We start from the raw sequence: 16,222 nt of genomic DNA on the forward strand, positions 1-16,222 counted from the left end.
TTTTTCTTGGGTAGTGTTAATGGGTACAGGTGCCCTTTAAGAAACAATTTTATGTCAATATTGTCAACTTTTTGTCAGATTTTTTTACCAATTTTATAGGGTGTAAAGCTAATAAAAACAATATTTTAAATTTCACTTATCATTTCAATACTATTTTTAGTCATTTTATCAATTTATTTTAATTTTTTATTAAATAAACCCTACAATATATCATCCTTAACAGACACCTTGTTGTGCCCGTTAACATTTTCCATTTTTCCTGTTAGGAAGTTACAATAAAACTTCTCATATCTATAGCTCATATATAAAATGAAAGCATTTGACCATTTGTTAACTTCTCCCGTCAGATTTTGAAAATACACCGATATTTCCAACAACAATTTTTTATTGGAAACTTTGTTCTTCCTCTTCAAGTGATAGAATGACCTTAACCCACAATCCCTCTTTAACTTGGACGAATCATCCCTCTAACCCCATGTCTAGGTGGTGCAAAAATAAAATACTAAAGCCTATACTTAGGATCATTGGTTTAAGGCTATTTGGTTCTGTACCTAGATATTGAAAGATTTTAAGGTTGGGTTAGGTTCCACAATGTTATCGAGTCTTGTGAGTGAGAACGACAAGGCAAAACATCAATCATGCCAAACACCAAGGCTTTGTCCCTTGAGTGTAGATAGGTCTGTCTATATATAAATACTTTTCCAAAATCAGGGGTCGCTTATCTTATTGACTTACATTCTTTAAATTTCTTTTATGGGGGCATTGCCTTGTTGATTATGAAACATGTTGATGAGTAGTAGTGCGCCGAGGACAATTTTGCCAGTTTAGTGTCCTTACTCTACTTTCGGACCACATCTCTCATGTGATAATGTAGTCAATCCTCAAAGCTTTTGTCCACCGCCACAACTAATATTTCTTTTGTGTCATTAATTATCACGCTGATGCACATCCTAATACACCTACTCGGATACCTACCCACCTTAGAATATATATATATATATATATATATACACACACACATGCGCGCGCACACACACACACATATATATATATATGGCAGTATTTGTTGCACACACATTACCCAAAACATGAATCACGTCACGTTTTCAGTTATACGTTAGTAATGTGTAAATGCACAAATGTGTGCAACATAATTTTCCCATATATATAACCATAATATATAACACCTCAATTACATAGGAATAGATCTCACACTTGTAAAGTTCACCTAGTTACACACACAAAATCTACCCCATGCTATCCTGATTCGCGAGTAGCCTCCTAAACTTTTTTTCCTCTATTCACTACCTTCTTGTAAATCATACCGGATTTTGATATGACTTGATTTGGTAGATAGAACAAGCACTTGTTAAAAGTATGTAGTTAAATAATTAAATTTACCATATTCTAAATAGCTTAATCTTTTGGGATAATCGGTAATTTAACATAGTATCAAAGCAGGAGGTCCTGAGTTTGATCCCTGTCTCCTCCACTCTACCTCCCATTTAAATTCTCACGTGTTGGGCCTCACCTATTAAAAGGTAGTTTCGGCCCACATGTGGGAGACATTGTTAGAAGTATATGGTTAAATGATTAAATTTATCATATCCTAATAGTTTAAAATTTTGGGACAATCGATAATTTAACAGCACCAAACACCCACATCAAACCTTTATTATAAAATTTTAAACTTAATTTTCTTTTTAACTCATTTTTAATATATGCTTGTAATTATATACTAAAGTTATATTAAAATACTAATGATATTATTCATCAACTTGATAAGTAATTCTCGAATATAAATGTTTTCAATGTCAGATATACTAATAATATTGAGTAGTTTTTCATAAGTTTATTATAAATTTTCTTCCTAATTATTTTTTTAACCTAAGATGTGGGGCCAGAGTTTGTGATCCCGGCCCACTTTACATTAGGGCCCAAGGCCCGCGCCAAGGAGAGACGTTGCCGAGGACATGTAACGAAAATCCAAATGGCCTAGAGATGTAGCCGAGGACGATCCTGTCCTCGGCATCCCAAAACTTAGAAGGAAAGAACGGCATGTCATCAAAGGCAGCCCCCAGATCGCTTCCAGAAGAAAGGGCGAGTACAGTGTAGGAGCGGTTCAAGGAAAAGCTGTCACCTCCGCATTGAATGCGCCAACAAACATCCTGGTCGCATTAATGGGGAAAGGACCACTGAACAGTGTGGTTTCGATTACTGCAACTAACAGAAGGTGGGGGAAGGGGGCTGATGGGACAAGCACTCGAGTAGTTACCTGCCTGATCAACTGATGGAAGGTCAGGATCAACTGAGAAGGGCTATATAATGTAAGAATTCATCCACGGGAAAGAAGGGGGGGAAGAGCATTATGTATCGTCTCTAGGACCATTGTAACCTAGCGTAAAAGGAATAATAAGAACATTAAGCTCCTCGAGTGAGGTCCAAGGACCGGAGCCACCTAGGCTGTGCCGAGGAGAAAGCCTTCTTGGATAAACTCAATTCAGCTCTGTGCGATCATCATGAACATCATGACTAACGACTGTCCGTTCACCAAGGCCTAGCCTTTTAGTCCACTCTCTACAAATTTATTGCTTGAACCTTTAACGTTAGAACCCAATACGAATTTGGGATCGTCACAAATTGAGTCCTTACATAAGATATTATATCTTATTCTTAAAGTTTTATATATATATATATATAATGAATTTAGTTTGCTTTTTTTTTTTTTTTTTAGTTAGTGGTTTCATGCAGTTTTTTGAAAGCTTCAATTTTTACATACTATAATTTTGACAACTTTGCAAAAATAAGCTTTCAAGTTTCAATGAAAAGTTAATCTGAAAACACACTTTAGTTTATATACGATTTAATTTAATTTCATGTTTTATGTATATCACGTATACACATTATCTTTTCTTTTCTTTTCTTTTTTGGTGAAATTATTAGACTAGTAGACTATTAGAATTAATTATTGAACTATAAAATTAAGGATTTGTGTGTTTTCCAACTTTTTTATCTTTTGAGTTTTTTTTTTTTTTTATTACTCTATTTATATTGAAAAAAAAAGCACAAAATAGAGATTAGAAAGCATATTAATTTTTTAATAAAAAATATAAGTCATTATGTGTAAAAGTAATAGAAATAACCATCCACTCTAATATAATAAAAATTTTACCTAAATTTAAACCCAATCGACCTAACCCGGTTGCCAGGTCTACAACATACATAAGAGCACCCATTGGCTTTTGAATGTCATTCTACCCTTACTACTCCATTCAGTTCCAACAACTCTGGTATGGTTTCAAACTTAAAAAGAATTGAAGTTTGATGACGATGATGATGATGCTAAGCCTTCACCAGTTTTATCTCAAAGAGTAAAGGTTCCGTCTGAATGGTTATACCGACCTCACCTAGGGAACATAATTGACCATAATCTTCGTAATTGAATCATCATGGTCCTCCCGAATCAGAACCTCTTTTGACCTTTTCACTAAGATACAAAATAATTCATCCAATAACAAAAACTAAAACTAAAGTAAATAAAGATATTAATAAGAAGAATAATTGTACATGGAGTGCAAAAGAAATGTAATTGCGAAAAATAAAAACAAAAAAGACAATGTTTTTCATTGGGATTGACTATTTGTTGCATACGGATGATGCAGTAGCATGATGGACACGTTATAACCGAAGATTGACAAATGGAGTTTCAAACTGTGGAAAGTATTAAAATTACTATAAATTTATTACAAAAATTTTACAATTTGATATGGTACAAATATGATTGATGTGACATAAATAATATAATAAATAATATTTAAATTGTTTTTATACTATTGGTGAAACATTAATTTGGAAGACTCGTGTAGTTAAATTTGTAGTATTCTTAACATCACTTTTTAATTTTTAATTAGTTTTTTTTTTTTAAATTAATAGGGCTTCTTTTTTTTTTTTTTTTTTTGAGTGAAAATAGGGCTTCTTTGTTCTTTAGCATACTGACTGAAAATGAAATAAACCAAACTCTATATTTAGCTTTTCTTTAACATTAAAAAATCTACTAAAAGAAGGGTTATAGACAGGTTTTTGGGTTGGAATTTTGATTTTTTTTTTTAATATTTAAAGGCCTAGTTAATATTGAACTTTTCTTATGAAACTACTACTGAATTTCACCCCAGAAGGAAGGTAAAAAACTATGAAAAAAGGAAACGACAAGTACAGGGGAAGGGATAGCTGAGCAGGTTATGACTTATGAGTCACGACCCGCCATTAATCAAGTTGAAGTTTCTTTGCGTGGCCAACGTTTTTCCTAAAGATATTATTATATATCTATATATTTTCTATCAAGTAAAGTTTTTGGTAATATTAAAGGGATATTTAAAAAGATTTATGCACTTGAGTAATTTTTGTTAGAACAAAGTATACTCCAAACCGCGAGAATTCTTTTTCAGTATTCTAAATAGTGTATTATTTAAATAAGTAACTTGACTCACTAAGAATAGTTATATAAGAAAAACTACATATAAATAGTCTTTTTCTTTGAGTTGAAAAAGATAACTCCATTAAGCAAAAAAAAACTCAAACCTACGCGCATATTTATGTAACTCAATGTCTTTTAAGTTATAACAATGAGAAAGTATCTCATTGGACCGTCTCATACAAGAATTTTCCTTTAACAATAGATATTGAAAATCGTTAAGTGGCAATCTAGCTTTGAAAAGTTGCAATCTAATTCACAAGATCAATGAGCTTTTTGAAAAAAAAAGATGGCGAAAGATCGCCTATAATGATGTTCAATTAAGGGTGGAAGGTGAGGACCAACCAAGTCACGAACTTTTCCCCAACTTCGTACGATCAATTTCAATCCTGGGCCTAAAGAAAAGGACAATATTAAGTAGCTGCATTTGGGGCCACATGTTTCAATCAGCTCTGGACTGAGCTTGAGCTATCAGAACTTGGGCTGCCCCACATTGCAATCTTCCTTTTCTTCGTATTTTGGTATATTATAAATGAGCGCAGGACTCTCCTTCATGTTCAAACTACTTTTGCTTTGCATCCATCCATTCATTAATAATAGATCCACCTTGACAATTCTTACCCTATGTCTATCAATCTACACAAACTGGAATAGAATTTATGAATGGATAATTCATATGTTTCGGCCGCAAAGCAAAAACTAACACCTTTGTTTGGGAGGTTAGAAATGAATGTAAAAAAATTAAATGAACAAAATCATTTTAGAATATTCATTTTGCTCATAACCTCAAATTTTCATTCATCCGAGAGAAATGAAAAAAATGAAATTAGGTTTAATGAAATTTTTACTAAAACTCCCAAAATATCCATGAATATTCAGCCCTTTATTTTAAATTAGGGATAAATAATAATGTTATAAAATTATTCAATCTCGTTCATTTTATGTTTCTTCCAAATAAGTTTACTTACATTTCCTTCTTTTATTTTAAAATATTTAAAAAATATTACTTTATTCCATTCTATTCCTTTATGAACTTCCAACAAAGTTTAAATGAATTACACAACTACAATCTTTAGTGAATAGAAGAATCAGTCGTATTATGAACTGGATGTGACCAAATGGTTCCTACGTTATTTCAACCGACCAAATGGTTCCTATCAACTTCCAATATGCACATATAAAATGATAACCAAAACAGAAATGCACTCATGTTGAATTATTAACTGGATGTGACCAAATGGTTCCTACGTTATTTCAACCGACCTAATGGTTCCTATCAACTCCCAATAAGCACATCTAAAATGATAACCAAAACAGAAATGCACTCATACAAAATTATATCAAAAATTTTGGTCATCAACGTTACAGAGAGTTATCTCGTTTGAGCTTGTTGAGGGGTTTTGGTGGACGCTTGGTCCTCGCTCTGTTTTGCACCAACCTGATTCGCATTTGCGATTTTTTCTGCTTCAGCTTTTTCAAGCAAAGCCTGTTGTTGCATCGTTTTCATCATCTCCTTCAGTGTCTTCTCCTCTCCGTCTAGTTGCATTTTCATTATGACCTCAGCTTCTTTATCAATTGGTTTGAAGTACTGTTCAATAGCAGCCTCCTGCACATAAACACGATTTTGTCACAAAACAACTCATAGATTTCAACAGGGGCAACGAACAAAAAGAAAACAGAAGGGGCTCATTTAAGATAGTGAAATATCTTCCATTATTAATAGAAAAATGAAATGACTCATTCAGCCAAACATCTTCCATGCTAGAAATAAGGGTCTAATTTAAGATCAACTAGAAGGAAATATCACCATATGCTCCGGCACTCAGCTTTTGAGATATTAATAGACAAGTTTTTAAAAATTTGATGGAAAGCAGAAAGTATTAAACACTGAAAGCATTTGAATTCTATGAGAGGGCTTAAAAGTTAGATCATGCAATGCTCTTTAGAAGGTTGAATGAAAAATTTAAGGTATCATTTCACATTCATAGCTACACTCTTTTATAAGAAATAAATTTTTTCATTAAAGAAGACAGATTGAGTACACTTTTTTTAAGAGTTCAATTACACTGGATGCGTATCAAATTATGACTAAGGAATTACAATATGAAATTCAAGGGATCTAAAATATCTAAAAAAGATGATGAAGGTATGCCGCCCAAAGCATTCATCCAATCAGAAAAGGATCTCAACAGAGACTGTTTAATAACATGGTGAGGACATTCAATACAAGCAAACTTCAAAGACTCTTCCTCTCTCTCCAAATTGCCCACTATATGCAGATATGGAATATCCTGCTGGATTTTCAAACTCCTTTGATGATGAAAACTTCCTTGCCAACAAGCCAACATTTGAATCACAATCTTTGACATAAACCAAGATACCCTAAATAATGCAATCACAAGAGACCAAATATATCTACCCACTTTCCTCAAAAAAAAAAAAAAAAACTCTACCCACTAAACAATGAAGTAGTAAGTACTAAACTGTCTCCTCACTATACCTATAAATACAACACCATTCAATAATCACAATATATATATTTTTTTTGATAGGTGATCAATAATCACAATGTTTTGTTTTCTTAAATTATTCACATTTAAAATTTTACCCAATGCTGCTGTCCAAGTGAAAAAACAACTCGAGGTACCTGAGCACCCCATATCCTCCTGAGCTCTAAGGAAATGTTTTTCCATAGATCTCCTCAATGCATATCAAACATCAGACTTTCCATCATTTTTTTTTTTTTTTTTTTGAGAGTAAAGAAAATATTATTTAGAGACATAATAATGAGTCACCTAGGTATATAGGAAGTATACAGCAGGGGACCAAAACAATCAAATACATAAATTACAAGCATCCATCAAATCATAAACCAAAAAAATAGAATGACTTCCTATGATAGACATCCAATCTGATAGAGTTTTAAAGAAGAAAAGTTTTAAATCGATTGTAGTCCTTTCAGAGTCTTCAAAACACCGGTTGTTTCTCTCCCTCCAAATGCACCACATCAAACAATGAGGACATCCATCCAAATAACACCATTACGATGATGACCAAAATTTCCTTGCCAACATGCAAGGAGCTAAACCAGTCTTTGGCATCACCCAATAGATACCAAACATGATGAACACTTTAGACCACAACTCAGAAACAATAGGACAATGTAGTAAAAGATGGTCTACTAATTCTCCATTACTTTTGCACATATAACAGCAATCTAGAATCAACACCTTCTTCTTACGTAAATTATCAATAGTCAAGATAGTTCCTAAAGCTGCAGTCCAAATAAAAAACGTGACTCTGGAAGGAACCTTTTGCTTCCAAATACTTCTCCAAGGGAAGGACTGAGTACATACACCCAACAAAGCCTAGTAATAACTGCTTACCTCAAAGACCTTGCTCTTAGCAAGTGTCCAACACATCTTATCCTCACCAATACCTCTCAATGAGACTCCATATATAACATCCCAAAAAACAGACAACAATTTTGATTCCCTATCATGAATTTCTCACAAGAATTCCAAGTCCCAAAGAAGAACCCCGTTAGGAAACTGCATGAGATCAGCCACATAAGCCTCCTTATCATTACTGATTCTGAATAAATCTGGAAAACACGTACTTAAAGGATGATCCCCACACCGGATATCCTGCCAAAATTTCACTCTAGTCTCATCTCCAATATGAAACTGAATGTAGTGAGAAAAAGTAGACCAACCACTACTAATAGTTTTCCATAAACTCATCCCATAGGAGCCTGGAATAGAATTAGAGCACCAATCTCCCTCCTTAACTCCATATTTAACCCTTATAACCCTTCTCCATAAAGCTTCCCTCTCATACCCCAAATCTCCACAACCATTTTCCCAATAGCGCTTCATTAAAGTATCTCAAATTTCGAATTGCTAGACCCCCAAACTGGATAGGAGAGCATACCTTTAGAATCATCTCCTAGACCACCCCAAAGAAAATTTCGTTTAAGTCATTCTATACGGTATGCCATATGTGCTAGAATTGGAAAAAGGGAGAGGAGATAAGTACGTAAATTGGATAAAGTACTTTTTATGAGAGTAAGTCTCCCCCCTTTAGATAGATACAATCTTTTCCATCCCATTAACCTCCTTTCCACCTTCTCAATGATGGGATTCCAAACTGCTCTATCTTTCCATTTTGCACCCAATGGAAGGTCTAAATATTTCATAGGAAGTAAGCCTTGCTTACAACCCAAAACACCTACTAGCATCTCAAAATTTGGAACCACTCCCACAAGAAATAGATCAGACTTATCCAAATTAATTTTCAATCCCAATATAATCTCAAACCATGACAAAATCAGGCGCAAAAACAACATCTGGTTGATATCAGCATCGCACATAACCAACGTATCATCTGCAAAGAGAAGATGAGTTACCTATAAGCGATCACTTGTGGAGGTACCCACACTAAATCCAGACAATCGACCTTCTGTCATTGCCTTATCCATCATTTTGCTAACTGCTTCCATAACAAAAACAAACAACAATGAGGACAAAGGGCCACCTTGTCGAAAACCTCTATAATTCTCAAAGAAACCACATGGAGCTCCATTAATCAAAATTGAAAATTTGGCCATGGATATACAGAAAAAAAAATCCATTTTCTCCATTTTTCTAGGAAACCGAACCGCTCAAGCATATACATTAGGAAACCCCAATTCACATGATCATAAGCCTTCTCTACATCCAACTTACACAACACCCCCAGAACTCCTGATCTCAGCCTACTGTCCAAGCTCATTTGCAATGAGACATGAGTCTAGAATTTGCCTATTCTTAACGAAGGCATTCTGAGACTTCGAAATAACATCCCCAATCATCTCTTTCAATCTATTAGCCAATACTTTAGCAATTATTTTGTAAACCCCCCTATCAGACTAATAGGCCGAAAATCCTTCACCTCTATTGCATCTGACCTTTTGGTTCCACTTTTTGTTAGCTTTAAGGATATGTGATCCTTACCTTGGCTAGATGGCAAACTAGGATACAACAAATCAAAGAGATCCCCATGGAATCCAATCCCCAATCTTGAAATGGTCTACTTAATTGAGGATTCCAATACCACACTCCTCTCTCAGTTGTATCACCTAAATAAGAGGCAATTGAAGCATTATTTTCCATTGCCAGGGAAAAGATCTCTACACCATAAGTCATTCCAAAATCAAACTCATGTGCCCCCAACAACAAATTTAATGTCTAGAATTTTATTTTTGATAAGCGAGTTTTGTCCCCAAGGGGAGGTAAAAAAAGGGAGATATTCTACAAAAAAATTCCCATCTCCTCTAATACTTTTCCATGGGTTCACCCCATGTGATCCCCTAACCAGCTTCATTTACCAACCCCCCATGCTTCTCCATATTTAACAAAAAATGAATGCCTCCAAAGCTGTTCTCACTCAACTCCAAATCTCCATAATCTTTATAGGGGAAGGAGAATGTTAGGAACCTAGTAGTTCCTAATGGGATTGGATGGGAATTGTAGGGGAATGTATGTGAATTGTAGGGAAATTGACTTAATTCGAGGCAGTCACATTCCATAGAGAAATATTAAGAGAGAGAGAAAGGAAATGCACTAAGCAATCAATTGGTTTATTCTTCAATGATGGAAATGTGATTACAAGTAGATATTTATAAAACCATAGAAATATTCTACTGGCCCACATGGCATTATCGTAATGGTCCTATAATTCCCCGTGTGCATTAATATTTCCAACGTGTGTTAAATGTGTTTAACATGCTTGGGATTGTAACTAACTAACTAAATGCATTCTATACCCAAATGTGGGTTCCTAACATTTCCCTCTCCTTCAAAACACTTTGCCCACAAGGTGTTGTTGTAGTTGACATCTTCATGAGGGGAAACCGGCCACTAACCCAATACTCCAAAGGATCTTGAACATTGAACACACCAACTACTTCCAAGCACTTTGTGACTACCTCGAATTAAGTCAATTTCCCTACAATTCACATACATTCCCCTATAATTTCCATCCAATCCCATTAGGAACTACTAGGTTCCTAACATTGAAAGGGGAGATTGTCAAGAAAAAGAAGCCCTGCCGCCTCTAATGCTTTTCCATAGGCTCACATCTGGCCCCTAACCAGCTTTGTTGACTTGACCACCCCCCCCCCCCCCCCCCCAAATGCTTCTCCATATTTGATACAAATGGCATGCCTCCAAAGCTGTCCCATTTCAACTCCACATCTCCATAATCTTTATAGATATACTTTATTCAATCTGTTTAGTTTCCTTCGCGTCTCTAAAATTCTAATATAACCATTACAATGAAATAAACTTAAAAAGTACATCAAAAAGTCATCACTAAGACTAACATTGTTAAGACATAAGGCTCCCTTCTATAATCTTCAATCAAGAAGGCTTAGGGGTAACTTTTTTGTATGCTTTAGCACTGTTATTTCCTATGTTTCAAGCTCAATATTGATTAATGAAAATTCACATCGTTTTATAGTGAATTAAAAAGAATTTTTTCACAAATGCAATCAACTGAATGTTAAAAGTAGAGCTTCAAATAATCCAATAAACCTTCTTCAATTATCCACCACAGGTGAAACCAAAACTTACAGTTTCTTCAAGCTTCTTATTTAAATTTTGCATCTCCTCAACCATACGGCGAACCTCTGCTAAAATAGCCTGTTCTGGGACCTTTCTTAAGGCAGCCTTCCTTTCTTGTGCCTGGACAGAGAGAGAAAGAGTGTCAAGCACATGGAGATAAACCATGTTTATCATATGAATGGTGAATGCTAAATATGAACAAAATCCAAAAAGCAACAAAGGAGATAAAGCTGAGAAAATGGTAGTTTGGTGTGCTTCCCTAGTTGACAGCCAAGACAAATATGATGGGGGAGAATCACCATTACAATTGACTGTGGTGTGTGCCTGTGTCATTTAACTCTTTTTCAAAACTAGGAGTAATCAAATCAATTGGGAGACTCCTGTACGAATTAAAATTAGATTTTAATTTTTTTTTTCAATATAAGATCTGTTAGACTCAAACATTATTCTCATATGATCATTTCAGTCAGGAAAAGAATCTTCTCACCCATCAAAACTTGTATATCTTGCAGAAAACCAAGCTCAAAACAAATTGAACATTACTCCACCAAATGTAATAAAATTACACACCATCTGACAGATAGGAATTACAAAGGCTTCCTACAATGAGATGTACAAGTTCTGATCAGGAATGTTCTATCAGTTTCAGATTAGTATTGCTGTAGGTGGTGGGGCCTAGCCCCTTCAAGATAGAATCATTGTCTTCCTACTTTTCTCACTGGTATACCGGATCAATACCAGATCAAAAACCCACCTACAAGATCAATGTCTTATCTCTCCTCCCCCACCCACACACACCCCACCCCACCCCCCCCCCCCCCCAAAAAAAAAAAAAAAAAAAAAAAGAAAAAGAAAAAGGAAAAAAAAAAAAAAAAAAACCCAACCCCCAAACAATTCTTTTTAAAGGAAATAGGAACTCTATGCATTTCCACAAAGAGTCTTATTCAACTATAAAACACCTGCTGCAAGGTCTGGGTATCACCAATTGGTAGAAAGTAAATAAGGTGAAACACAGAAGTTGCTAGAGAACTGAAGAAAAGGAAGAGTAACCAAATGAGTCAAAAGGTCATGCACATTTAAATTGATTTTTGTATAAGAAGATGAGCCAACTCTATTTTGTAGAAAGTTAAGCATTCTTGAAGTTGATCATTTGACATGAACAGACACCAAGACAAGCAAGCAAGACAGAGAGGGTGGAAACATTGAAGGCATCATGGGTAGCCTAACAAACACTATAGACATTAACTAGTAAATTACCATGTGTTTTTAAACCACGCCTTTTCTAACTCTATATATACACTTGCACACACATGAATATATATATATATATATATATATTATTCAAATAATGCAATACCAATGATGAACCCTTCAAATTGATGTCTTGCTCTGGGATAAAAGCTCTCTAAAAAGCAAGGAAGTTTGAAAAAGATAAACAACCCAACTTACCCTACTTGGTTCATAAGCAAAAAGCATCCCCTTCAATTACAACGGCAAATGAAACATGTAGCGCAACTTAAGAACACACAGAATACACAACATCATAATACAACAAAGAAAGCACTACAGAAATGACATTGAAAATTAAGCAACACCTGTTTCATACGCTGCTCAAGCTCCAACCTAAATGATCGGATTCTGCGCTCTTCGTACCCAGAAAGAACCCTAACATAGAATAGGGCCTTCCTTCCAAAATCTAATAGCTTATTCATACTAATAATAATTCTACCTTCCTGCAACAATTAACATTCATATGAATTTAATTCAATAGCATATAAATCACAATTTCTATGACTTCAATGCCAGAGTTTTAAAGTGTGAATTCAAAATGATTCAGCTAAAGCGCCCTGTTTGGTTGCCATGAAAATATAGGAAAACACTAGGTATCGTTTCGCAAACATTTTGCAAGTAAATTACTAAGAGATATGATCGGTGCAATGTTCGGTTTCAATAGGGAGAAAATCACTTCGAAAGTGACAATTCATTATTGGAATCTGTGTGTGTGTGTGTGTATGCAAACTTTATTCTTTTTCTTTTTCCCTCAGCTTCTAAGTTTCTCGGCAACCAAACAGGAACGTGTCAGGAATTTGATAGAACATCAGAAGTAGACGGATTACAAGCTTGGTTGAAAATTGAATTCACGGCCGAAGGAAAGCCCTAATTTTGACATTTAATTCAAAGAAGAAGAAAAGAGAAGTGAGAGATTCTGACCCTGAAATGATGGGATTCTGAGGGAGCAGTGTGACTGTGAGCTGGTCTGGCCGTCAATCAACAAGTGTCGTTTGGGTGTATTTGAATTCTTGGGTTATCCGAATCCAGGTTTAGATCAACATGTTGCCCAAACTACCCTGCTTTGTTGTATAAATGTCTTTGACAAGCTGTGTTACAATAGGTTTATGTGTCAGTTGTTGGGTGAGCAAAGACTAGTGTCAGTCTAAATTAGGGTAGTAAACGAGCTGAGCCAAGTAGAGTACTAAAGTTAAAATTGTTCATTTGATTTTATTTCAAATACAAACCAAGCTCAAGCTCCTCACCAAACTATATTAGAGCATCCACACCAGGCTCAATATAATTTTAGCCAAATTTGATCTAAAAAGCCCACTTTTTTCTATTTTAGCTAATCTACTATTCACAAACACCTACATCAAGGTCAGTACTCTATCTCTACTCTATTAAAACATTATTTCTTTATTCAATTTTGTAACGGTCATTTTTTTCAAATGCTAACATTTTCCAACACCCCAATGGTCATTTTTTGCAATAGTAATATTTCTCCAACAGTTATATTTTAATGACCATATTCTCTTATTATAAAGGAGACCGTTTCCTCTCAAATTTGAGTCCACCTCAACCCAAACACTCTCATTTTCACTCTCACATTCAGTCAACTTTGTTTTCTCTCAACCCAAAATTATCTTTCCTTCACTCATTCTTTGTTTTCTTTTGACCATCCTGTATTTAACATAATTGCTAATGAATCCTCATACTCCAATGATGATGAGTTGGAGATAATCATACAACTAGCTATAGATGACAAACAATCAAGATCACACCGTGCTTCTGTTCAACACCATAAGTTCATTAGGCGTGATTCTTTCCATGGCAATCGGAGGCTTCGTTCTCGACTACTTTGCCAAATCACTATTATATCTTCTGAATATATTTTGAAGGAGGTTTCAAATGGGTCGTTCACTTAACAAACCTAAATGTATCAGGTTTTCTTTGATCATAAAAACCTAAATGAATAAACTACAATTCTTGTAGTTTTAAAAGAAATTTAGACAGTTTAAAAGACTGTTAAAAGGAATTTCAGAAGGTGCACTACAATATAGAATTGTAGAATTTAGCAAAGTGAATTTCACTCCAATTTCGGAGAGTGCACAATTAGACCGCATAGATTTAACAACTACAATTCATTACAGCGCACTCTATCCATTTTAATATGTATATTGTATAGAGTGCAGCCAATTACTTGTAGTTTGTTGAGAAATTTGAATGTGATTTTAGTAATACTTTCATTTGACAGATTTTAGCGAATTTCTTGTAGTTTGTTGAGCAATTTGAATAAACTCTGATCACCACAGCCTTTGGGCCAGAAATTCAGTTAATTACACAATACTAGTTGAAAATTTCATTTTATCTAGAGATACATCTTCTGTTACACAATCTTCTACTGCAAATACCTACTTTCTCAATTTCATTCTATCTAGTTTTGCTACTGTAATTCCCACAAAGCCCAACTCATCCCAATCATGACAGAATAAACCAAGAACATTCATTACTCTCCCTAGCCAACCATATTCATGTCATTTCACACTAAATGACTGCCCACGCCAATAAGAGGCGTTACAAGATTAACCCGCGAATTGGGTATAAGGCTGCCAAGTGCCAACACACTAATGGGACAGAATTGCTATGAAAGTATGTAAATTCACTGACTGAGGCTAGAATTTGTAATGCTTTGGGAACCAAATCAACTCTATACTGACATAAAACTCCATACTTTCAAAACAGAAACTCAGTAGCAAAAACTGAAACACACCACCACCACCTATAAAAACCAAAGCTCATGTTGTGCTCCTGAGTTTTACATGGGAAAATCTATCAACTCTATAAACTACAACACAAAATGATCGAAACCCATATGAAATTTTACAAATCTATCAACTCTATTAAACCCAAAGCCGCCACCAACGCCAAAATTTGACACGCACACACAACCGGGCATCATACCCATCCTCAATGGACAAAATTTCACATGGGTTTCGATCGGGATGAATAAACTTTGGGGGAAAATCGAAGCGTACCTGAAATGAGTTTCGATTGGTGCCGTTGGAAAGCCCTTTCCCTGTGTCGGTGAAGTCGACGAACAGAACTCTCCTCCTTACTGAAAATGGCGCGAGCTCGAGCTCGAGCTCGAGCTTTGAGAGAGAGAGAGAGAGAGAGTGAAGAAAGATAGTGTCTCAACTATCAAACTCAATTGATGTGTTGAAGCACTAGAAAATATTGGTGTACACAGTCCGTTGAGGTCGAGCCTGATGCACAAGCGTTTTACTTTCTTTCTTTCATTTTTTTTTTAATTAAAAAAAAAACAATTGTTTTTACCTGGTTAAATTTTAGGCTAAAAAGGTGTTTTGCTTCATTTATAAACAATTTAAAATTAAAAACTAAAAACTAAAATAAAAAAAATAAAAAAATAAAAAGCTGAATTACCTATTTGGTTTTACAGTGTAAGGTTGCGTTGGACATTTGCTTAAAAAAGTAAGTTTTTTTTACTATTTAGTTTATTTTTACTATCATTTATGAGTCTTATGATACTTTTTTATATTATTTATGGGCATCACTATACTATTCTAACTATCTTTTAACTTTACTTAAAGTACTAAATTTTTAATTTCAGCTAAGCGTCCGTTTGATATGATTAATTTTGTCAACTTATTTTACTATTCAGCTTATTTTTCCTATTATTTATGGGTCTCACTGCACTTTTTAATACTATTCATAGATCTCACTATACTATTTCAACTAATTTTTACATTTATCTACAGTACTTTTAACAAAAAAATTTCAATTTTAGTAAAATAAGCAGATCCCAAACAGACCCTAAATAAGCTGTTTCCAAACGGAATCTAAGTTTATGCCATAA

At 34.6% G+C, this 16,222-nt stretch overlaps 1 protein-coding gene across 3 annotated transcripts; it reads right to left on the minus strand.

Moving 5' to 3' along the window:
• Positions 1-5,654: 5,654 nt before the first annotated feature.
• LOC115972035 lies at positions 5,655-15,621 on the minus strand. 3 transcript variants are annotated; one of them, XM_031092169.1, is made up of 6 exons: positions 15,384-15,621; positions 13,288-13,454; positions 12,672-12,809; positions 12,526-12,555; positions 11,086-11,196; positions 5,655-6,077 (listed from the first exon to the last, which is right to left on the minus strand). In XM_031092169.1, exons 3-6 carry the CDS (start codon positions 12,786-12,788, stop codon positions 5,844-5,846), a joined length of 492 nt encoding a protein of 163 aa, XP_030948029.1. In that variant the 5' UTR covers positions 12,789-12,809; positions 13,288-13,454; positions 15,384-15,621; the 3' UTR covers positions 5,655-5,843. The 3 variants fall into 3 exon arrangements, with proteins under 3 accessions (XP_030948029.1, XP_030948030.1, XP_030948031.1); XM_031092170.1 differs by lacking the exon at positions 13,288-13,454; XM_031092171.1 differs by lacking the exon at positions 12,526-12,555 and having other exon boundaries at positions 15,384-15,615.
• Between the last annotated feature and the right edge of the window lie 601 nt (positions 15,622-16,222).

This window comes from Quercus lobata, chromosome 12 (genome assembly GCF_001633185.2).
Source record: "Quercus lobata isolate SW786 chromosome 12, ValleyOak3.0 Primary Assembly, whole genome shotgun sequence".
NCBI classification, from domain to species: domain Eukaryota; kingdom Viridiplantae; phylum Streptophyta; class Magnoliopsida; order Fagales; family Fagaceae; genus Quercus; species Quercus lobata.

What these genes read in the sequence shown, in the direction of transcription:
- LOC115972035 (XM_031092170.1), bottom strand. Translation starts at nt 12,788, where the DNA reads ATGAATAAGCTATTAGATTTTGGAAGGAAGGCCCTATTCTATGTTAGG. An exon ending in TTGAGCAGCGTATGAAACAG is followed by an intron (nt 12,556 to 12,671) that starts GTGTTGCTTAAT and finishes TTGTAATTGAAG; the next exon opens with GGGATGCTTTTTGCTTATGA. An exon ending in TTGCTTATGAACCAAGTAGG is followed by an intron (nt 11,197 to 12,525) that starts GTAAGTTGGGTT and finishes CTCTCTGTCCAG; the next exon opens with GCACAAGAAAGGAAGGCTGC.